Below are 25551 nucleotides of genomic sequence, written 5' to 3' on the forward strand. Positions count from 1 at the left end.
AGAAGCATCCTGGGACGTAGCTGTGACACTAATAGGTTAGGTGGTCCTGTCACCTGGTACTAAACATCACCTTGGGCTTCTAGTAATTTTCCACTAAAAGGAGGGGAAGGTCAAGACTAGGAAACAAAAGATTCACACCTTTAGTAAATCTTATTTAAGGCAGGGGAGTAAGGCAAACAGGACTCTTCTCCATTGCCTTTCTGCCCAAGAAGAAAGACTGCTGAAAGTACCTGAAGAGACAAAGGAACTGAGTGGTGGGAAAGGCAAGGGCTGAGTCCAGACTAAAACAGGAGTCTAGTCAGTAAAAGAGAACTAACTGGAACTCTAAGCTACAGAAACTCTGCAACTTGCCTAGAACACCATTTAGGGTGAGAAATTACTTCTTGAAACCAGTCTCTTAAAGATCTTAAGCTTAGTATGCGTGTTTTGTTTCATTTGCTTGGTAATCTACTTTGTTCTGTTTGCTATCCCTTATAATCACTTAAAATCTGCCTTTTATAGTTAATAAACTTGTTTTTGTTTATTATTAAACCCAGTTTGTGCAATTTATAACTGGGAGAGGTGGGAGAAGTTGTGCATATCTTCCTCCACATTGAGGGAGGGGGCGAATTTATGAGCTTACGTTGTATAGATTTCTCTACAGAGCGAGACAATATTATTTGGGGTGTACTCTCCAGAGGGGGCTGCACTTGAGTGCTGGGACATTTCCTAGCTGAGTCTTCTAATAGAGAGTTGTTTGCAGACTCTGAGTGATTCTACAGCTGGTGCGTCCCTACCTGTGTGTGTGTGTGTACTGCCAGAGGCCGGAGAGCCTAATTCAGCAAAACAGGGAGAGGGAGCCCAAGCTAGTGGAGCAGGCAGGTTCAGTGAAATCTCAGTACATCAAGTGGCATCCCGGATGGGGGGTCCAACTCGTCAAAGTCTGCAGCAAGTCTGTGCAGCCCAGGAACAGAGGAACATGCTCAGGAAGCTGGTGAAGGGGCAGGAGAGCACCTCATCAACAGCAGATGGCAGCTTGGCCAGGAGCTGACTGTGCTGCCATTGCTTGAGGTGGCCTCGGAGGAGCCATGACAGGAGAACATCCACATAGGCTTGAATCAGGTTTGCACATGGACACCTGGTCTCTGCTATTATCCTAGCCCTTCCCACTGTTCTCTGTGCAATTCCAGTGTTTCCTCAGATAGGGGCAAAGGTGGGAAGAATGAGGCCAAGAGCTCGGTTTCAAAACCTGCATGGAATTTTGATTTATTTGTTACCCTCTATGTGGTTTTTATGTGGGTGAAGGGGAAATTAATTAAACATTTTAGTAATGCAGTGCTAAATAATTAGGCAATAGTGAACCATTGCAAAAACTGAAAAATTCACCCTGACTCTGGCAGCTGAATTTAAACTCTGGGGAAGACTGTCTATGTTAAATGCAATCTTGACTGTGTGTATATGCAGTACCATTGACTATAATCCTGAGATGCTTCTTCAATTATTACTCTGTCCTTAATCTGACAAATTTTCATTGACATCAGCGGGAGTGGGCATGTTAAGGACTTCAGGTTCAGAAGCAGCGAGCTATTCTGCCTTCCTTAAAAAAAAAAAAAAAAAGAAGGCAGGGTGAAAGTGTAGGTGACGTATGGAATCGAGATAAAAGAAGAGGTTGATATTCTGGGACATATCATGAACATTAACTTTGCTACAAGAAAAGTTGACTGTGAAGGCCTGATTTTCAAAAGTGCTGAGCACCCACTGCTCCCATTGAAGTTCAATGTGGGTGCTTTGTACATCTGAATATCAGATCCAAGAGCCTCATTCTGCCATCCTGAGCATGCCCAAAGCTCACTATGATTTCAATTAATGTGGCATAAATCCATGTCAGTTTAGGGTGGCCATTCAGGTATTCCCAGAATACCAAACATTCCGGAACTTTGGGAATGGATTGGGCCTGCTCCCATCAGTGTGACCTCTCACACACGAGGAGGAGGACGCCAGTTTGAAGAGCACAACACTCCACCTCTGCCGGCATGACTGTGTGAAGTCACATCAGCAGGGGCAGGGCAGAGCACTCTTCAAAATGGCGTCCCCTGTCCAATACTGGACAAAATCATGTCCGTTTTTTTGTCAGTAGCTAACAGGGGACAGACCACCCAAAAAGAAGATTGTCCAGTTTAAAACTGGACAAATGACCTGCCTTTGTCAGTTGCTGTTTGTCCAGGGCTGGATTTAGGAGCAAGCGAGCCAGGTGTCTGCTTTGAACCTCCTAGAATGTTGTCAGCCATGCATTTGCGGGTATATAGGGGGTGGGGTGTTGCCACTCAGTCAGTGAGCTATAAGAACGAAATGAAGTGAGAGCCCATCTGCGATATTGTGAATCTTGTTTTATTGTGTAATTGTGAAAGTGTACCTGTGTTTTAAGACTTGAAGAGCTTAAGTAGTGACTAAAAAGGACATATTTAATGAGATGCCAGAGTTATCTATTGAACCCCTATCTACGCAACAATATAAAAGAAATATCATTATTTCTTTTGCCATGCATAACACGTAATGTTTGAATACTTTCTAAGACTGCGGAATATATACTTTTGTTCTTTCTAATACTGTCTGTTTTCCCCCATAGAAAATAAAAGATGCCCCCCAAAGAAGCCTTCAGGAGCTCAGTATAGGAAGCAAAAAGCTCAATGGCAATTTAGTTTGCAGCAAGGGGCAAATCTGATGGTGAAATATGTGAAACAGAACAACATAGACCAGGCTTTAGGCAGTAGTTATCATCCCAGTGCAGAAGAAATAGAGGAGCAAAGTGTAAATGTTGGCAGTCCTATTACTAAGGAATTAGCAGATTTACCTGAACATAAGGAATGGAAATGTAAGGAAAGTGATGGAGAATTGTCCAACTTTCCTGATGGCGTAAAGGAGAGTGATGATAAAGAAGAATGTGGCTCATGTGAAAAGGAGAATAATGACAAAGAAAAATCTGGTTTACATGAAAAGGAGAGAAACAATAAAGAAGACTCAGCCTCACATGATGAGAGAAACAACAGTGAGGAAAAAATTGCACACCACACATCAATATATCAGATCCTGCTTTATGGCTGGCGATCCTAAACTCTGCCGATATTGATCGTACAATTTTGAACAGGCCGGACAAAATTGAGTATATAATGTTTCCAGTAAATGAGCAGAAATGAGACTTCTCAAAATCACACTGCAAAAGAGTGCTCGAGAATGGTGAGAAACTTGGATTGGCGTTGGCTAGTTTACTTGAAATCAACTGACAAAGTGTTCTGTTTTTGTTGCAAAATATTTGATGATAATGCCAAATCGTTGCTTGCACTTTCTGGGTACAATTACTGGCATAATTTAGTTGATGCTCTGAAGCAACATGAAAAGTCATCTGGCCATTTTACGGCCTACTCCAGATGGATGGAGGTCGAATCCAGGCGCAAGCTGAATAAATGCATAGATGCAGAAAACCGGCACATTATTAATGTAGAAAACCAGCATTGGAGGAACATGCTCGAGCATCTGATCTCAATTGCTTTCTTGCTTGCAAAGAATAATTTGGCTTTCCAGGGCTCATCAGATAAGTTGTTCGCTGAACATAACTGTAATTTCCTCAGTTTGGTAAAGCTCCTTGGGAAATACAACGATGTCCTGCATGAGCACCTACATCGAGTAGTTTGTAAGGAAGCTATGGACCATTACTGCAGCAAAACAATTCAAAACAAACTGACTGACCTTATGGCAAGGAAGGTGCTTGATAACATATTGATGCAGCTTGGCAAAGCAAAGGACTGCATTGTAATAATGGACATGTCTTCCGACATTAGACACAGTGAAAAGATGTCATTTACAGTAAGATTTGTTAACAACGAGTATGGCTATATCCAAGTAAAGGAACACTTTATCTGTTTCCGGTCTGTGAACGACTCTACTAGAAAAGGCCTAACAGAACTGTTTATAAAAGTTTTGAATGAGAATAAAATTAAGCTTCAGCACTGCTGCGGCCAAGGCTACGACAATGGCATGGATATGAAGGGAAGAAACAGTGGCATCCAGGCAAGGATCCTTGCACTAAATTCAAGAGCTTTCTTTGTGCCTTGTGGCTGCCATTCCCTCAACCTGATTGTGTTAGATGCAGCGTTATCTTCTTTAGATTCAATATCTCTCTTCAGAGTACTTCAAAGGATATATGTCCTGGTTTCAGCAACAACTATCAGGTGGAAGATCTTCATGGACAGTATTACAAATCTGACCATGAAGCTGCTAAGTGATACTCGCTGGGAGAGCCACATTGACAGCGTAAGGCCATTGAGGTACCAAGTGACTGAGGTTTATGACACCCTGATGGAACTGGCTCAGTCAAGTAAAGCCGAGGCTGGAATCTGACACAAGGCACAAAGCCTGGCAAACCAGATTACTAACTTCTAATTTCAGGTCTCAGTTGTGGTTTGGTATGATATCCTGTTCCAAGTAAACACTGTAAGCAAGGCATTACAAACTCAGTCGATGGACATCGCAACCCCTACTACTTTGATGAGAAGATGCCTTGATTTAGTTGGGGCCCACAGAGACAACAGATTTGAAGATGCCATCTTTGCTGCCAAAGAAATGGCAAAAAACTTAGGAGTTGAGCCTGTCTGCAAGGAAACTCGTATTCATCAGAAGAAGAGACACTTGGGTTACGACAGCAGAGATGGGAAGCTCAGAAGAAACATTCAAGAGGGAGGGTTTTTTTGCTCGCTTGTTGACAGTGCTCGAGTGTGCATTGAAGAACAGTTTGGAAAATCAAGCACCATGAAAAGAGCTGGTGGGGGGGGGGGGGGGGAGTTGTATGACCTTAGTAAGCTGCCGGAAGACAGAAAAACACTCTCTTGAATAATTGTACAGACCTTCACTGGACGCTGACATATGGGGAATGTTCGGACGTCAGTGATAAAGATCTCTATGTCAGATTGGACAACATCCGTCACATTTTGCAACTGGGGAAGCACTCTCCACTCCAGGTTCTCCAATTCATTCATGATGCAGAGCTGAAGGACGCTTTTCCTAATGGGTGGATAGCTTTGAGGATTCTGCTCACACTGCCAGTCACAGTTGCGAGTGGTGAGCGCAGCTTTTTGAAGCTCAGGCTCATTAAAACATATCTTTGAATGATGATGGCCAACGAGAGGCTGACATGGCTTGCTAGTTTATTGCTTGAAAATGCCATTGGCCAGTCTTTGGATCTCTTTGATGCTGTGCTTCAGTTTACAAAGGCAAAGGTTAGAAAAGTGACTTTTTGAACTAAAGCAGTGCTTCTCAACCAGGGATACGCAGAGGTCTTCCAGAGGGTGCATCAACTCATCTAAATATTTGCCTAGTTTTACAATAGGCTATATAAAAAGCACTAGTGAAGTCAGTACAAATTAAAATTTCATACAATGACCTGTTTACACTGCTCTATAAGTAAGTACAATATTTATATTCCAATTGATTATTTTATAATTATATGGTAAAAATGAGAAAGTAAGCAATGTTTCAGTAATAGTGTGCTATGACACTGTTGTATTTTTATGTCTGATTTTGTAAGCAAATAGTTTTTAAGTGAGGTGAAACTTGGGGGTACACAAGACAACACAAGACAAATCAGACTCCTAAAGGACTAGGGTTAACATTCTAAAGCTGTCACCTACTGTAACACACTTTAATACTGGTCCACCCCGATGTTGATGCACAGTTCAATTTCTTGATGTTAGTACATTTCAGTTATTCTTAAAATTAAAAAGTTTCTATAACCTTAGAGGAAACAAATTTTATGTGCTTATATATGGCATGAATAAATACAGATTTACAGATCCTAGTGTCTTATATGATAGGGCTAAATCATGCATGCAAATCGTGAATCATAGTCGTGAAATGGGCTACAAATGCAATAAAAATTAAGGTAGTCAAAAGTTTAACAAATAGGGAGGAGTGCCAAAGACGCTCCTCATCTGGGGCGCCGTTTGGTCTAGGCCCGGCCCTGGGTCCATCAATGATTTTTGGAATCTGCTCATTAAGATTTATTATTGCTATTGTTATTACTGTTAATTTATTTTATGCTAGGCTCTGTACAAACATATATTATAAATAATAGTCCCTGCCCCAAAGACCTTACAGTCTAGGACCGAGTTTTTCCTCTGAGTTTCACTCTTGCTGTCCCATTGAAGGCAATAGGATTGTACATGTCTAAGTCAGGGCAAAATTTGGCCTTAAAAGTCCATCGCCAGCACTTTAGGCTCTGTTATTGTTATCTTTTTCACACATAATCAGAGAAAATCCATTTTAACATTGAAACTGCACATAGCCTTTTGGAATTATGCAAGCACAATTTGATGAAAAAAAATTGTACTTTTACTACTGTAATATACTTGAAACGTAAATCATTTTTATTCATTACTCTCTCTGGCATAACAAACAAACAGGTGTTAAAATGTGACTACAACATTGAGTGGTTTTCATTATTACTTTTTCCTGGAAATATTAACAATTTACAGTAAATGATTATTGTGACTGGAATCATGCACATTTTCTATATTTTTATTCTACTTGAGCATATTCGAAAAAGAGTAGTTCCACTGAGGTGTACATTATTCTGTAGCTATATTTGATTATTTTATCCAGAAAATATTAATTCATAAGACCCCCAAGAGACAATAAAATATTATAAAATGGTTTCACAGCCATCTCAGACACTAGGGAAATAGAATCAGCACTATTACTTCTGACATTATACTCTGGTTTTTGGCTCTGATTCATCAAGATACTTAACCTAACTTTAATTCGCATTGACTATTCACGTATTTTAACTGCAAGTGATGAAGTACCTTGGTGAATTGGGGCCTTTACTGACACCTTTTATGTTTTTTGTACTTATTCCATTAATTCTTTTATGACCATTAAAACTTTTGGCCACTTTCTTCTCCTGCATACGTGTCTACAGCACTTACTGAAGTTTCATTTTCTTCATCAACTGAAAAAATGCTATGGAAAAATGATGTGTAATCTGTACTATGACTTCTCCACAAATTTGCAGGAAAGTCTCAAAACACTTCTGTGCTTGTCTTTGTTCTTTAATATAGACCAAAGGATCATAATTTTGTGTGTGTGGAAAAACAATTGCTATGGATATACAGGCTATTGTGTTAGCTATTGTGTATATAACCAAAGGATACAGACTTTAGAAATGGATGAGCACACAGCTAGAATGGCTATAGCACTCTCTTAGGTGAACATGTAACATAGCACGGTAATGTTTTGAGACTGAAGAAGACCATGTGACCCATCTTCCAGTCCTCCAGATCTCTCCTCAAAACCTTCGTCTTTCTTCTTGCTTTTTACCATTGCTCTCCACTCTTATGCTATCTCTGCCTTACTCTCCATTTAGAATTAACACAGAATTTAGATTAATTAACAAAGAGCTTAGATTCACACATTATTTATTTGTTTTAACTATGGTCCCTCACTTCCATTCCATTTGTTTTCATTTCCTATTTGTTTGTAGATTGTTAGCTCTTTGAGGACAGGGACCATGTATCATTTCAATTTCTGTAAAGTACTATGTAAAGCTATAGTTATGAATAGAGTTCATTAATACAGAAAGATTAATTTGTGTCTGATAGCTGTCTCAGAGTTATCCAAGTCTTTTATAATAACAATTATTTTATATATAACAAAATGTTTCCATAAATGCAGTTTTTATGAGATGCTTTTCTGGCTACTGATCTGAAGAATTCCCAAAAAAAGGAAGAATAGGTTATTATGTGACGCTTTTAATATTATGTGAGGGAAAAATCCAGTTATTCCAGAGTGATAAATTCAAATGAACTATCTGCACTGAAAGTGATCTAAGAGTATAAAGGTATGGACAAAGGGTCAACAAAGGTTCACAAGACCTCTTCTTTTGTATTTCTCTGTCAAAGTGTAATAAGTTTCTCAAATGGATATTTTCATGAGATTCATGATGTATGTAAACAAGAGGAAACACCCCTGCAAAAAATATTTTTGTAATCTGATCAAGGTGCAGTGTTTACTCCAACTCACATTATCACACATGCACTTGGCAAATGTCATCTACCGTTTTATCTTTTCACAAAGCTCTTTAATATTAAACTCTCCTTGAATGACAGTTCAGCTTTCCTCCACACTGGAAGCTAATTTTCATGATTCATAGCTTTAAAAAGTGACTCACACATCCGGAATCCATAGGTACAGTATTTTGCTTTTTAGGCAAGCAGTTAGTTGTAAAAATGATGACTGGTTTCCTCTGTGTACTGTGCATAGAAAGGCATGACGAACCACAGGCATTGCATTTAATCAGGTCAGATCAATATGTTGCCTCTCTAGAGACAGAATTCTGTCTCCTATGTGTTGTATGCAGAAGATAAAGTACATTTAGTCTAATAATAGAAACTTGATGTCACTAGTACGTTAAAAATGTATGCTGTGTTTGCTTTAGCCAGCACTTTTTCTGCTATGTGACAATGTTGTAACTCTTCAAGTTATAAAGAAGAAAATTTTGTTTTTCTTAGTTTGAATGAAAAACAATTTGAGAATCGCTTTTCTTCGGTATGAAATATAATAGCAAAAAGCATAGAATGCAAAGGCTCAAGAAAGCTGTATACTACTGTTGTTCCTGATCTGCATTCAGAATTCATGAGATGCAGTACACCAAATTCTGCCCTCAGTTATACTCATGCAGCATCATTGAAGCTAGTGGGTGCAACTGAGGGCCGACAGTTGTCTTGATGTAGATTCGAAGATTTGTAGTACTCAAGTTCTTGATCCAACATAGCTACAGTACACTTTGGCATGTGTCATATTGACTTGACTTATTTTGTTGTAGATGACAATTAAGCTACAGTTAAAGTCTTTAGTGTGAAAATTGTGGCTATTGAATTTATTTCCATACTGTGGGCTGCCTTAGATATAGTCTTCATTTTACACAATGCAGTCCCCTACCATAAAGCTTCCAATATTTCCCCCCCAAGAGTTACTCTGTTTCGTTTAGGGTGATTTTAATTTGCAGGAAATTAGGTGCAATGTATCTCTTTTCTTTGACTTGGCTACTGTAATACTTTCAGCAATTTTTCCAACATTTTTGTTTGTGTATATATCTATATTTATGTATAAATAAAATGTAGCACTTGAAAATTCTGATAAGGCTTCTGATGGAAGCTTAGCAGGAAATAATATAAGAAGATCTGCCCATCTAGTCTATTGGCCAATACCTGATCTTTCAGAAAAAAACAAACCCTTCCTCCGCCTCCTGTATGGCACTTAGCATTGCACAGTGCAATATGTCATGAGGAAGGAATTTCCGACTTGACTTCTTCTAGCAATCAGTTTATCCCTGATAGCATGATATTTCATTATCCTTCTCATTCTCTTAGCCTGTCATTCTCTTGGGCTTTGTCCACACAGCCCCGCAGTTGGAAATACAGGGGTGTGAATTGCAATGCCTATTAGTGTGCGCTCTAACTGCCCTATGTGGATGCTGCTGATGCGAACTAAAAGGTACTTAGTTTGTGTAAACATAGTCTTATTTCAAACAGGCTACACTAACACAAACTAGGTACCTTTTAGTTTGCGTCCACAGGGTCGACACTGGGGAGTCACAGCGCAGCACGCCACTGCATGTTACAGTTCACACCCCCGAAGTCTGAACTGCAGGGCCATGCGGACAAACCACTAGCCTTTCCAAAAGGTGGTATTGTTGTTGTTTACTTGGATTTCAGAGCATCTAATGGCACTATCCGAGATCAGAGCCTCACTGTGTTACTAACACATAATGAGAGGCAGCTCCTGCCCACAAGAGCTTACAGTCCAAACTGATAAGATAGCAAAGTGTGGGAAGAAGGAAGCATTAGTATCCCCACATTAGGCAACTGAGGGACAGAGAGATTAAGTCCCCAATGCTATAATGAGATAGATGCATGCTGGCTGGTTCCTGCACCCCCATGGTGCTGACTTAAAGCTATACTTGAAGTCAACAGGACGCAAGTGCAGAGTCTGCCTGCACATATCTCATTGCCCAGTGAGGGCCTGCCTGACTTGCTCAAGTTCATACAAGGAATCTGTGATAGAGCTGAGAGTTGAATCTGTGGCTTCTGAGTTCTAAGCTACTGCCTTATCCACAAGACTATTCTTCCACTCAGTGGTCATAAAATTATTAAGCCTTTGGGAAATTCAGCCACAGTATATGAATAGTCTGCCTCCTGTGTCAGTGAGTTCCGCAAATTGACTATAGTATGAATAAAAAGATATCAGCTCCATGTGTCATAAGGGAACCAGCAAACAATCTAGGAGAGGAATCCTTAGCTAAAATTTGAACCAATGTCTGTAGGAAACATTATGCTAAACTGGTTACTTAAAATAGGGGAGTATCTTTTGGTCATGATCACTAGTATGGGTCTCCTTTTGTTCATAAAAGTACTGCTGTACAGTACTTGACAGCAACAACATTGGAATAGCAAAGATTTTATTTCTTGTATAGTTAAGAATGCTACTGAAAAGTTAAAGCTATTATGGTTGGCTTTCAATGGGACTTAAATGCATGCTTAAATACCCTTCCTGAAAAGGGATGTTTTCCTGGATTGGGGCCTCAGAAATCAGCACATGCAGAGCAAACAGTAGTTTTTCCTTTGAGAACAATATTGAACTATAAAATTTTAATGTCACTAGAATAACTGTTTTAGTGTCACTTTGAAAGGTTTAGTGTTTATTAATGCAGGCATATTTTTTGTTCTGTTTTAATCATAGCAAACTTGGCATTCATTCTTTCATTTTATCCCTGCTTAGAAGTATGGTACTAAGAATAGCACTTAAAACATAACAAGGATGACATGTTACTTAACAGATTTTTCATGCACTGAATTCAAACCATTTAATATTGTAATTTGTGATGTTTTTATTTATTTGACAGTCCAACCTCTTGATGCGATCAGGTTTGTAAACATGTTACAAAGTGTTCACTTCCATCCAGCACAGGAGAATACAATACTGTCATTGAAGTTTTGTAGCCTTTTCAGTGCTAGCTCTCCTGTAGAATGGCCTTCTAGTGTTTGGAGAATGTTGAGCTCTTTTACACTGTTTCTATATGCAGATAAAATTTTAATTTTAGAATACACATAAAATACCATTTATTCTTTAAAAAAAACTAAAACAAAAAACCAAGAAAAGCATTCTCAGCATTGCTATGGACTGGAGACAAAAAGGTATTTCAGGCATCTGTTGTAATTCCATTAATTTGAATGAGGGGAAATAAAACGTTCAAAATTACAATTATTATCTACCATTAAGTAAATCCCATTAAATGGAGCCTAGTACCTATTATCCTTGTCAGTTTGCAAATGGCTTTTCACTTATTGGATAGAATGTTGGATAGAGGCTTTTTTGAATAGGTAGTTGTGCACTGCATTAAAATATTATTTTTGCCTTCATGTTGAGAATGTTTTATCTCATTATTTTATAAATAGATTATAATTATTTATTTTTATTGTGAGAAAATGGCAATGTAATCTCATCTTTTTCATACATTTATATTATTGTGCATAGCTCTACTATTAATTAAAGGATGCTGTCAGATCAAATCTGGCTCAGAATTTAGATTTGGATAGAAAGCTTGCCTCTCTTAGGTATTTGTACACAACCATCACAACAGCAGAGTTTTTACAGAGTTTAAGGCCTGTAATTTAATGTATTTTTTAAAAAATCCAAGTGGAACTGTTGTTTTAAAAAATAAATATACCCCTGTTGTGCTTGCAACCCAAACCTTGCAGCACAATGTAAAATCAAAACTGACTATGAACACAAGTGTAATTGACAGCATTAATTTTCATTGCCCACACTGAAAAAGATGCAAAAAATGAACATGAATAATAAATTAGATTAACATTTTTTGTTAGTGTTAGAGATCTGAGGTGTTGTTATTAACATAGATAGGGAAGTTAGTTTGTTTAAGATAAATGAATTTTAAGTTGACATAAAGGGGTCCTGATTTTTAGAGGTAGTTGCTCAGCATTTTCTGAAAATCAGGCCCCTTTAAGGTGTTCTGTGTAAAGCACCTAAAATCACTAGCCTCTCTCTCTTGAAAATCTTGACATGTTTCTTTAATCGTTTTTGAGGTGAAGTGGATGGGGCTTTGTCATACATAAGTTTTTCAGAATGAAAAAATCTGTTCAAGCATCTTTCCTACTGTTCTGATTTTTTAATACAAAGACTGGGTAGGCCTATGACAGGACTTCCTTATTAAGATCTTTTTTTAACATAGTTACTGGGGCTTGGTCTACACTACCCCCCTAATTCGAACTAAGGTACGCAACTTCAGCTACGTGAATAACGTAGCTGAAGTCGAAGTACCTTAGTTCGAACTTACCTTGGTCCACACTCGGCAGGCAGGCTCCCCCGTCGACTCCATGGTACTCCTCTCGCCGAGCTGGAGTACCGCAGTCGACGGCGAGCACTTCCGGGTTCGACTTATTGCGTCCAGACTAGACGCGATAAGTCGAACCCAGAAGTTCGATTGCCAGCCGCCGAACTAGCGGGTAAGTGTAGCCAAGGCCTAAGAAACACTTCTTTCCCTTAACATAAGGTTTTCTTCAACAGATGTCATGTGATATACTGTAATAATAATAATAATTTCTAGAACTGGATATTGTGGCATTTGGATGGTCTGTGGAATGCAAGGCTTTGTGCTAATACCCCAAGGGAGGATATAGTTGGAGGGGCAAAAGCAGAATTGTGGCTGTGCCCCCTCTGTGCCAGTAGAGCTGTCCCAGAGGAGAATAATTACACTTGTTGTACAGGTATATCAAGTATTCCTGTCTTGTAAATTCCAGCCAATGCCCAGGAGGCATACTGCCTCCACTGTTGCTAATTGGATGGTACACCTCTTCCCCCTCCCCAGGCATAATTTTGCCCCTACAATATTCTAGATATTGCCACCTTATTGTATGTAGGTCAGAGGCAACAAATCTCAGAGAGAACCTCAGAAATATACCATCAATACTGACTGTCACTGACAGGTTCACCCACAGTGTAGGGTCCTTGATGAAGAAAGATTAGCCTAACAATATCATAAATGCACTGGGCTGCAAAAAGGCCAAAGCTTTCAACAAAATTAGGATGTTTTTATATTGCAGTAGGCTGAGAACAACCAATTGTCCAGGATCTGCATTGTGATGTTGTCATTGGGGTTTATAATCTTTTGTAGTATGAGGAATTTTACTGATATCCTTCAAGAACCTTAACAAGAAACTTTATTTAGATACATTTACCATAGCTACTTTTATTTATATTCTAAAAGTGTGTGCCTTTTAAATTAAGATATAGACTACGTGAGAAAACAGCTCAGTTGTTCCCTAATGAACTATTGCAGTAATTTTCTTTAGAAAGACCATTTGATCATAACTTAATTCCTCCTGCAATTAGTTTATGTAATTTATTCTAATACGTACTGTAGTCTTTTCTGTAATTGTTCATTAAATTGATAGGTTTAATCTCATGTAACATAAGAGCCTCTAGTATGGAATTTGTCAATACTACATAAAAGTTAATTTTACATGGTATGTTAGACTAAAATACAGTGAATTGGGAAGGGGGTGAAACTTTGCTGTAATAAGACATAGTATTAGAAATAAATGCTAAGATCAAGATTTTTAAAAATGAGACCCGAAAGTCAGGTTCCTAAAACCATATTTAAGTACCTAAATAAATGGCCATATTTCCAAAGTGCTGAGCACCCAACAGTTCCCACTGAATTTAAAGATCCCAAATCAGCAAAGTGCTTAGGCACATGCATATCTTTAAGCATGCAAGTAATTGCATCCAAGTAAATGGGACTACTCACAATCTTAAAGTTATGCATGTTGTTGTGTTGTTCAGTGGGAGCCAAAGAGAGCCCCTCAGTGCCTAGCACTTCTGAAAATTAGACAACTTATTTAGGTGCCTAAATACAGACTTAGATGCTTTAGTTACCCATTTTTTAAAAATCCTTGACCAAGTCTCAAATGGGAGATGTTTGTTGTGATAAAAATAAACCACATATTGCATCTTTGCTGCTCACACTGCTAGTCCAAAAAGTTGCAGTGTTTGTTTTGGCAAGGCTTCAAGTCTGCCTCATGCTCCCTCCTCTAGTCACAGAAACCACATTCATGCCTTAATTTGAATTCCTTGATACTGTTGACTGCTCCAAAGTGTTTCTGCACGCTACTTTGTTTTCATTCTCTATATGCTAGTCAGCCTGGAAACTGACATTTATAGAAGTGTAGAGTTGACCGTCTCCATTTTGTGGCTTTTCAAGTGATCCCATTTGATTTCTTCTAAAGTTGTAATTCAAGTGGAGTTTTATAAATAAGCCTGTATACAGACTTCAGTTTCCAGACATGTTTATATCAAATATTCATTTGTAATCCAGAGCAGAAAGAAGTACTGTTTCGCTTCTTTCATTTCTACATCAAATCTATTGGTATTCTCAGTTTCTCTCTCTTTTCTGACATTTTTTCTCCATTGTACCCTGGTTTCCTTTCCTTTCTTTATCCACTCTGTTTACAGTATCTGTCTGCTTTCTAACATTCACAGTGTTATTAGTTATTATTTAAATGTCATCTATATACTTGAGAAAGGAATGGCCTGAACACAGGATTCAGAGCCAGGAACTCCTGAGCTATAATTCTGACAGTGATGCTGAGCTCTTCAGTGCCCTCGGGTAGTTTCTGCCTCACTTTCGCCATCCTGCAAAGCGGTGTTGTGATCAGTTCATGTTTATAAAATGGTTTCTAAGATGAAAAATATTACATAGGAGCAAATTATTAGTGATTTTTAACTCGTTAGATTTCTTTTCGTTATTCATGCTCAAATACTAATTACCACAGGTACTGTAATCAGTTTTGTCAGGACACCCTCATTTGGAGTTAGACAGAGTGAAATCCTCCATTGAAGTCAATGGCAAAACTCCATTGACTTCAGTAGGATCAGGATTTCACCCCCAGTTCTCATTATTGGATATTGAGGCAGCATTGATCTATGTGTTCTCATAGATCTGGTTCTCATTTACTAAATAGCTGTGGGGGAAGAGGGAATTTAAAGTTCACACTTGAAAGCTAAATCCTATTTTGCAAAATCTTCCTCTTTTTCCCCACTTTGTTGGTTTTCTTTTCCTTCTAGCCACTCTTGGCTGCTGTTGTAACAGTCTGAGTCCAGCTCATCTTGACAGTGACTCAGTCTTTTCCATCTTATGGCTGTTCAGTGGCCTATGTGCAATAAGTTAGTGGGCCTCAGTTTAGTTCCTTGGGGAAAGCTGTCAAGAGCACAAAAATTACTTCCACAGCTGGCACTAAATGGCACCTTTGTGGACAATTTCAGCAGAGAAGCCGAGGGCTGAATGAGCTTTGAGAATGAACAACATTCATCCCTAGAGGCAGGGCTGAAGTCTGTTGGTGAGCAGTGTGGAAAAGCTTACACTTGCATTGTCTAATATGTGCTCTGTAGATAAAATGGATGATTTCATTCTCCCAGGCTGTCAAGCTGATCCCTTTCCAAGCACTTAATTCACTAAGTTCTAATTTGTGTAATTAAATTCTGACTCTACATTTCTCCTATAATTTCAACTGGGATATAGTGGTATTCTTCACTCCCTGCCCTCTCCTAAACTGTCCTGCAGTGTCATTGTACAGTGTTAAACAGCTTATGGGTTTGACTTCAGCGAGGAGTGAATTAATTCTTATGTATAATTTTGATTGTATAGCATGCTGGGATCCATCAGGGCTGAAGGTGATATCCCATAAATACCACTTTAGTTCTGATTATTATGCCTCTTTTCTCCTAGCTGATAGGTATAAAGACCTGCATACATGTAATATGGATATTGAGATGCACATTCCCTACATTTTTCTTAATAGCTTTCATGTTCTAATAAACTATTATGAAACATATGGGAGTGGAGGTGTGTGTGTATGTGTCTTTATATTAATCTGCTAGAAAATGAGAGGCATAATATTCCTCTAATACAAAATAAAAGAACAAATGTGAGATTTTCATTAGTTTAAGAAATGGTGCTGTGATCAGTGTCTTGGCCCTCAAGGCCCTCTATTCTTTCTTTGTCTTTTGCTGATGCATAACAGTCCAAGTGAGCCAACTTTGCACATGTACAAAAAAGCAACATTCATAATGAGATCCTGGTGCTGGGATTTGTTGTTGTTCTGAGTGATGACTTTTATTTCAATGCATCATTTTGCTTGTGCTCTTAGGACAACTTAACTTTCCCACCAACCCAGTCGCACAGTTTTCAGAGGGGTTTGTTGGTTGTTTTTTGCAGGTACTTTATATGTTCACTTCTCACAATTCTGATGATGGCTGCACTATGCCTCAGTTGTTCTGAACAATGGCCTTACACTGTGAACCTCAGTGAACTCATGAGCTTTAAAAGAGTGTTTGATCTTTCCCTGAGTTTGCAGCCTTGAAAACAGCATTATCTTTATTAAGGGCATCTCTCAGAAAGAACATCAGCGTCATGCTAAATGGCAATGATTGTGTATTATTTTAGAAGAAACAAAAGCTTACTTATAATGCCTGTACTATATACTAACAGACACAAAGTATAGTAACAATGTGTGAAGGTGATTTTCCGATGCACAATGAGTCTTCTCTAAAGTCTCAGTTGGGAGTGTATTCCCATAGAGGAAAATAAAGCAGTGACATACTTAAAGACTCACCGACAAAGCTGATAGGTTCACAGTACAGATCTATTTTGGGTCTTCCTTTAAAGTAGGTTTTTATTGATTTTTTTCAGTTTTAGAAATCTGTCAAATAACAAACATATTACAGTTTGGTTTCTATAATTACTGTAGGTTAAAGAGAAGAACATCTCCATTTTTCTCTTGTTCTAAACTTTGTGTGGAAATCCACTGGTTCTAGTTCTCATAGTTCTGCTATTCACGAAAGAAAAGCCATGATATGACTCAGAAGGCAATCTAGGGAAAATCGAAAGTAGGCCAACACAAGGGCCAACCAGTGGCTGAATCCTGTTAGTTGCTGAATGAAGACTGTGTGGTTCTGAACCCCCTCAACGCTTGTTAAAGTCAGTGGAAGTTGAGCAGGCTCAGATTAGCACAAAGTCTGAATGTCTTCTTCCTGTACAATATTAGAATTTTTACACGAATGCTACTTCTTGAAGATCTCCAATCCCATAAGCCATTAATAGGGATTTTCCCATTTTCACAAGTGGGGTTATTTTATATTTCCCAATAATAAGGCAATATCCAAAAATTTCCCATAGTAGACAATCCTTTAAACTCCTTCCTCCGCATGTAACAAGACTGATATGCTATTTTACCTTCCTTTTATAGTGAAAAATTAGTAACAGCTAAGGTTATTTTAATTAACACATGAGCTGTACTTCAGCTAATATATTCCACTTCTGCATTATTGTAAAAAGGAACATATTTCTTGATAACATCAAAAAGCTAGAGTATAAAGGTTCTGTTCTTCTCTGCATACGCATACACAACTCCCACTGACATGAAAGGTGTGAATAGGGCACGATTTGTAGGAGCATGTCATTTGTTCAACACAACCGCCTTTGTTTTCCTGATTTTTGGCAACAGATCAGGGCAAAGTTGCTCTCATTTTACAGACATATTATAGTACAGCGAATACATAACAAGTTTCAAAGAACCTGGGATTTTTTATTAATGTCTAGTATAAGGGATTGAAAAACTAAAAATACATTTAAAAGGAGAAGAATACAACTGTCATGCTGCCAAATAGAAAAAAGGGGGACTTGTTTTCCCCAGGCATTTGAGCTTTCTGGATCAACAGAGTCCCAAAACAGCCACTTTTCTGATGGACGGGGGAGGAGGGACTTAAAAGGAGCTCTCTCCTTCCCGCACTGTGTGGGCAACTGAGAAAGGCATGACAGACAAATGTTTTTTCTGTAAGCTCTGCCCCAGAACTGTGGAACAAAATACCAAATCCTTACTGTAGATCAAGAGTACATGTACCTTCATTGTCCAACATAGGCCTGTACCCCCTCTTATCCCTGCAGCACTTCCTGCTACTCCATAATATGGTGGTGTGAGCATTTTTTATCTAGAAGACTATGGCCTGTTGGTGCCAATGTGCCCAAACCACTAACAAGGACAAAGCCAAATTCTGATTCCAAAGAGAACTATCTGAAAAAAGTCCAACTTGACTGGAGTTGTCTGATTTATTATCATGTGAATGGAGTTTTTTCCTGGTGGCACAGAAGGAATATATACCATTGAGGATAGCTGGAGGAAAGAGATTGGAGATGGCCCTGAACTGGAACTCTGGATCCAAGCGTTCTCAGACTCCAAACTGGATCCAAAACCTGGGAAATGCGAACTTCTACTTCTGGGTATGAAAGCAGAAAACAGGCACCTCCCCCAGTACCCCTCCTTCCCAAGGCACGCTTTTCATCACTGTTGTCTTCCCAGGACCCACAGGCCTTTACTTCAGCCCTATTTCTTCAGTGGTGCCAACTGTCCATTTCGTCCCACTTCAGAGAGCTATGAGATGAGGCTACAACCCTCTCTAATCACTTCATATATCAATTTGCACATTAGTTCTCCATCTCTCTCTAATGTGTATGGTGCACTTCGACAATCCAACATGCTAATGAAAAATTTATCCTAGAGCTTTGGATGCCTGTGGATCGAGTTTATAGCAGAAGCTTCTAATGCTGATACATTGAACCCGAGGGATGGTAACGTGGAGTCTGCAGGACTCTAAAGGTTGAAATGGTGGAATCTGAAAAACAATTATTGTAACAGTTGAAAGAATGTCAGGGAGATGCTTTTCATAACTGTGTGCCTTAAAGTCATTTTAATCCAATTAGAATAATTGTTAGAATTGACTATATTCCATCTCAGGGGAGTTTACAGTGGTTTGTAATCTATACCCAGCTGTGCAGTATGCCATGGATTTCTAAATGTGAAAGAATATAGCTCTAAAATGGGAAAAGTCAGAGGAAGAAAATGATTGCTTGAAATCGAAGTACTCACTAAATACTTGTAATCAACCTGACTTAATGAAACCCTGAGCAGAATATTTATTATTAGCAAGTTTCTCTTTTTGAACTCCACAATGTAAATGTTTCTTATGTAAAGTATTTTCATAATATAAGGTTTTCTTGGTGTCTCAGATTGCACACGTATTAGGTCACTGTAAATTGTCTTGAAGATTCTTGGCTGAATTTTTGGAATCTGTTTCTAGGCTGAACAGAAGGATTCCTTATTTCCTTTCCTGGAATCAGAAGTGCAATATAAAAATTAATGCTTCCTTTTTAATTTTAAAGCCAGTGAATCCTAGAAAATGCACAGAAATTTATACGAAACAAATTAAAATAAATATTTCATAAAATAAGGTCCTTTTAAAATTCCATCTTTACAATGGGTAGAAGTTAAAGCTAGACAAATATCAAATTAGAAATATGGCATACATTTTTAACAGTGAGGATGATTAACTATTGGAACAAACTACCAATGGAAGTGCTGGATTCTCCATTTCTTGAAGTCTTTAAATTAAGACGAGGTACCTTCCTGGAAAGCATGCATTAGTCAAAAAAAAAAAAACACCACACATTAATGGGCTCAATACACAAGTAACTAGATGAAATTATAGGGTCTGTGTTATACTGGACATCAAACTAAGTGATCTAATGGCCTTAAAATCTGACTCTGTTAACATAAACTGTAAAAATAATGGGTACACGAAAAATCAATGTTTATAAATAAGATGGGTAGTTAGTCAAGTAATTAAAGGGCATGCAGTTAATCAAGAAATGCATTAACAACAGGTCGATCTCAACAAAGAAAGCAGAACAAGACATGCTGTGATTATGTGCCAAATGCAGAGAGAACAACAACCAAACAATTGCCAGGCTCAAATCAAAATAAATAAATAAACAAAGAGAACTGTAGCTAAGAAATATGAAAATAGAAGATTCAATAAAAGCAAAAGAACACAAAATGATCATTGCTAGTGTTTGCGACTGTCTTAGTGTATCTATATGGAGTCCCTATCCTGTTGCACCATATACATACAGGGCCTGATTCTCACTGCCTTTCCCCCAGTACAGTCATTCACACACATGCAGTGGAGCTGTAATATGCTGCCAAATAAGAACTCTCCACTCACAGACACTTGTGGTAGCATTTCATGCCCACTTTGCACAGGCATAAATGACTGCACAGAATGCAAGGCAATGGGCCTCAGTGACTGGTCATTACATTTCAGAAGAAGTGGAGGGTGGAACGTTTAAAAATTCTGATCTGAAGACGTTTTTGAAGTAAAAGATCTGTCAATGGAAGAAAGAAGAAATTATATACAGAGCAGTCTCTGCTAATGAGAAAAATAACTATAAGAACACGACAATGGACTTTGAAATGACAAAAAATAAAATCTTTAATAAAAAAAAAAAAAAGGAAAATGTCCAAAGCAAAAGCAACAAACTTTGCCTCATGTGGTTTTGCTTTACCTGACCTTGCTTAACAAAGAGTGCTGAGGTTCACTAGCAAAAGAAAACATTCCAGATGTGTTTTGGCCAAAAGCGATGACTTTCTTCTCATAAAGGATTGAAGAAAGCACTTTATACAAAGGAAAAATAACTTGTGCTAGTCAGAAAAAGCTTCCTTCTAGTGTTTACATAACAGGAGAAAGCTTGGCTCTTATGGAATTTAATATAGCGTAGAGAGGGAGACCACCCCATCAAGGCAGATACATTTTGAGTACCCCACTGAAGTATTAGGACCCTCATTTTACTCACTGGGAAAACAAGACAGAGATTAAAAGGACATTGTCAATTTAAAATCTATCTGAATTTTTTTAGCTACTATTGTTGGAAATAATATTAAAACTTACTACAGCTGACAGATATTAGAGAAAAAAAATTTCCCCACAGTTTATTTACTTTGTGCATTCAGTAGCACAAATTTGTGTATTTGGTAGTTTCACTATAGAATAAGTTAGGCTCCATTCCTACAAACACACACATGCTTAACTTTACCCACAGGAGTAGACTGATGTCTATGGGACTGCTCATGTGAGTAAAGATGTGGACATATATAACTGTCTGAAGGATTAGGGCCCCTGGCCTGTCATTGGTAGGAAGCAGGTGCACTTGTCAATGAAGGATTAGGGCCTAAATTAGTTTCCGTGGCTGTGCAGATTGTTCACACAACAACAAGAGAGAGAGAAGCATGTTTTTAAAACAGGAAATGATTATGGTAGAATCACAACAGTTTGCAGGGGGACTTGAACAAACACAGTACCTGAAACAGCTTTTCACTCACTTTTTAAAAATTGACTAGATTTCAAGTGACTTGCCCAAGGACATCTGAGTGAGTGTCAGTGTTGGGGTTAGAATGCAGGAGTTTCTGGCTCCCAGTCCCAGTGCATTACTAGACCACACAATGGCTATGAATAGTTAGAAAGCCAGATCCTCAGCTGTAGCACAAATGAAAATCCAATGGAGTGTTGCCCTGATATATCAGCTGTGAATCTGACCCAGATTCTTTTTCACCTAGTATTTGGACAAAGAACCTGTTCCTTCAGTCCCAATACCTAATAATAATCTTGTAGGAATATTTTCAGCACTATAAAGTTCTTAGTGTTTGCTGTGCAGAATACAGAGATTTGTGTGTCATTGGTGGTTTGACAGGTGATGATTCCAAAGGCCTTAATGTTAGGCATCTCTTTAAATCTACACAGTTTTGCTTTTCTTGTTATCTGTCTTTGCTGTATAGAAACATTTGGCCATTATTCCATTCATGGAAAACCAAAGTCTTTAGTATTGATTAAGCATTCTTACAAGACACCATCCCAAGGATGCAAGACACAATCCCAAGACACCATTCCTGCATACTGATGCATGTAGGCAATCTTTCATGCCTAGAGGGAGCTCACTTATGCCAGTGGGATTGTAGGCAGATGTAAGAGCCGGCCCATGTGGATCATATTGCAGAATCGGGATGTAAACCAGCAAAACAGAATGCACCCTGAGTTCCCAGTGGTAAATTATTTGTGAGGATGAGAGTGAGGGTTTTCTTACACTCTCTGTATCCTTTACTATTAGAGGCAGTGGGGAGAATGATGAAGAAATGAGAGCAGAAAACTAGGCAGGGAGAGAGTTGTGCAGATAGTCGGCAGGAACAACAAGCATCTCAATATAAACAATGAATTGTCCAGTAATTCTCTAACTTGAGCCATTTAAGTTTAGGAAGCGCTGTTTCCATTCTTTTTTGTGATATGGGTCAGATGGTGTGGTGATTAGAGCCAAGGACTAGAATCCTTCCTTACTAAGTCCTGGGCTTACAACTGGATATGGCTTGGGGAAATCATTTGACCATCCACTCCTTTGTGCCTCCACCTGGTGGAGAGAATTGGGTTAAAAAGTAAGGCCTCAATGAAAATTAACGTTCACATCTTAAGTTGAGCTGCTTTAAGCAAATAAATTAAAAAAAATATATAGTAATTATGAATTAGTGAGGAACATATCTCCTTTTGGATAATACTGCATCTTCCTTGGCAATTCAGAATACTGTCACTAAGTCATCCAGTTAGTTCTACACAGCTAAGAAATGGCTTCTTGGTCACTGGACTGCAGGCAAAGGGTCAGGTACTATGTTGTGAGTAAACTTCCTTGCACGATTGTGTCACAATGAGCAGACTGAAAAATGAAGGTGCTCCCTTTAACAGGGATCTATCCCTTAAAGATCTAATGACATAACTACCTTTTCTGCCTACTGTAGCAAACAGAATTTATGGTATTGATGTTAAATTGTTTCATAATCCAAGATGCACATGTAACTCATCCACTATTGGCTTTGTTTACTCTCTAGGATTTGTGATTGCTTTACCAAGCTGTTCTATGCTGGGAGCATGTTGTATATACATGTTGATTTCTAAAGTCTAAAAATATTAAACTAATTTAAAATTTCTTCCTCCTCATCCTTTTCCCACTGCTCATTATCAAAAAATGGAAAGACCTTTGTTCACACGGCCATGTGTTTCTGTATTGTTTCAGGTTGTGAATCATCTCTTCAACTGACATTTCAGAAGGCTACGGTTGCAGTGGACAATATCTTTAAGTCCCTCAGGGATATTACAAGAGCTCGAATGCACATGAAACAGTTTAATTCTGTGTATGTCCCAGGAAGCAATACCTGTCAGGTAAGTAGATAATCCTTTTTCCATCTGCGTTATATTGTTCTAGCATATAGTCAAAATTAGTTTCACAGATGTGACTAATTTACTTGTGTATGAATACAAAACATATTCTGCAACCCCACAGAATGTTTTTGGAAATAGGTTTTAGAACTGATCTAATCAGAAGCAGCCTCCTGAAGTCCTTAGTCAGTCCCGAATCAAGCAAACTCCCCTTGACTTCATTGGATTTCAGTGGGAATTTGCCTGAGTAAGGACTTCAAGATTTGGATAACAATGATGTAGTGATATTGTATACATTTCATATGAGTGGCAGGGCTAGATCAAGACTACACAGGGCCAGAATCCACTTCTGTATATTGAAATTATGTCTAGGTACCTACATGGGACTGTGTTTCAAAGTATTTTTTCTCAGATTTCCACAATTGCTGTAAAAATTGCTTGATAATATAGCTTCTGTTTAGTGGAAGTAGTGTGATTTTCTTTTAGCACAGGTCATCCTGACCAAAGCCAGTTCCCTCCCACCCCCCTAAATTACATAACTTCTGCAGTTGGAAATGGACATTTGCCACATGGAAAGCACATGTAGTAATTTAAGATTTTAAAAGACCATTAAGCTTGTCTCTGGTCTTTAGCCAGAAAGATTCCTTTGAAACTTCAGTGTACTGCAGACCAACAAATGGATAAAATTACTCTAGTGGTAAGTCAAACAATGCTGTGTAGCAATGGAACTTTGGCTATTACACAACATTGCTGAAGAGACTGTGCAGTGGAAGAACTGTAGGAGAGGCAGGTGAAAAAGTGACAGGGATCAAGCTGCAATTCCAATGGCTGTCAAAACAGAAAACCTACTCCTGACATCTTCTGGCACTTATGACCAGAATGATGGCTGATATAGAGAATATAATCAAAATATTCATTAGGTAGCTCTGTGCAGAATACTCAGCATGATAAAAAAAAAGTACTTCTGAAAGTTTCCTAGAAATGTAGTTAGCATAAGTATGTTCTTTGGTTTTAATCCACTCTACTCATTTAGGGCCAAGTCTTGGAATGCCTTTTATGGAGGTAAAGGATCCATTAATTCCTTACAGCTGCCCAACCTAGCTCTGTACTGCGCTAGCTGATCATGCAGAAGGAGATTAGGAAGAGAGATGCAGATTCACTGTGGTCAGGATCTGTGGGGTGGCTGGGACATATACAAACAAGCTCTCCTTTTCTGTCAAGCATCTGTGGATGGATCCCAAATCCTCTCCCCCGGTGTTTAGTCGGTTTACTGCCATGCTACAGCTGCTACAAAGAGAGAGAGCTGGAGGGACCCAGGGTCCCTATCCTTTTAAATGAAAAAGAACAAAAGTTACCATTTTATGAGTTAGAGCGCTGTGGGTTTTCTGAGTAGAGGGATTTTTCAGAGTTACCACCAAGGAGTGACGTAATAGGGGTGCACACTTCTGTAAATGTTGCTCCCAGTGTCTGTCAGTCGGAGAGGAGACACCCACTGCAGGGAATCAGGAGGCACTGCATTTCCAGGCGGGACAAAAACATGAACTGGTGGGAGGAGTTGAGTGGTTACTTGAGCATTATGCTCTTCTCTGGGTAAGACTATTGTTTACCGCCTCAGGTTTGATTAAGCCACCAAACAGAGCCCAGCCTATGGCTCCTTGGGCCAGGAGCCTAGCCTTAAAAACCCTAGTTTAATCTCTATTATGTACAGATAAAGTCCCCAGTCTTCAGCTCATCCTGCCAGGGGCCATGTCCATACTGAGATTTGAAACTGTGTTAGCACCTATGCAGGGTTCTTGATATTTCATAGACATTTTATCAGCATTGATATGTTTTGGGGCAGTTATTCTGATTGAGTTCATATCCCAAAATATACTGATGCTCAACTGAGTTACTAGGAAACTTTAAAGAGGACTTTTCTTATCACCACAAATGTCCTGTATTAAACAAGCTAATGAATGTTTATGTAAAGTTAACCAATCAGTTATTCTCATGGTTACATGTATCACAGGATTCCACAACGAATGTTTCTGCTCTGCCTGCTCTTGTAATTGCTGCTCTGTTCCTGTCATTTCTCATCCTGGTTACATACACAATTTTTGGTAACCTGGTCTGTCTATATGGGACAGGTCCACTTGTTAGCAACTTCCTAGCAAGAACTGTGTTTAAATACAGTTTTATACAAAAATGTTAGCAGTGTCAAATCTCCAGACAGGATCTTAATGCAGGCATTAGGATATAAGTTCTTTGTTATTATCAGTCTAATGTAGGAATTGAAAGAGATTACATTATTTTTTGAAAAGCATTGTAATTATTGTGGCCAAGATTTTAAAAAATGACTAGTGATTTCATGGCTCTCAT

General features: G+C 38.6%; 1 protein-coding gene across 1 annotated transcript in view; it reads left to right on the top strand.

Moving 5' to 3' along the window:
• SCFD2 (sec1 family domain containing 2) overlaps positions 1 to 25551 on the top strand; it is a 305085-nt gene that overhangs the window by 253381 nt on the left and 26153 nt on the right. The window contains exon 6 of the mRNA XM_005299175.4: positions 23051 to 23196. Within this exon, the coding sequence (XP_005299232.1) occupies positions 23051 to 23196 (146 nt within the window). The remainder of the gene's footprint in view (positions 1 to 23050; positions 23197 to 25551) is intronic.

This window comes from Chrysemys picta, chromosome 5 (genome assembly GCF_011386835.1).
Source record: "Chrysemys picta bellii isolate R12L10 chromosome 5, ASM1138683v2, whole genome shotgun sequence".
NCBI classification, from domain to species: domain Eukaryota; kingdom Metazoa; phylum Chordata; order Testudines; family Emydidae; genus Chrysemys; species Chrysemys picta.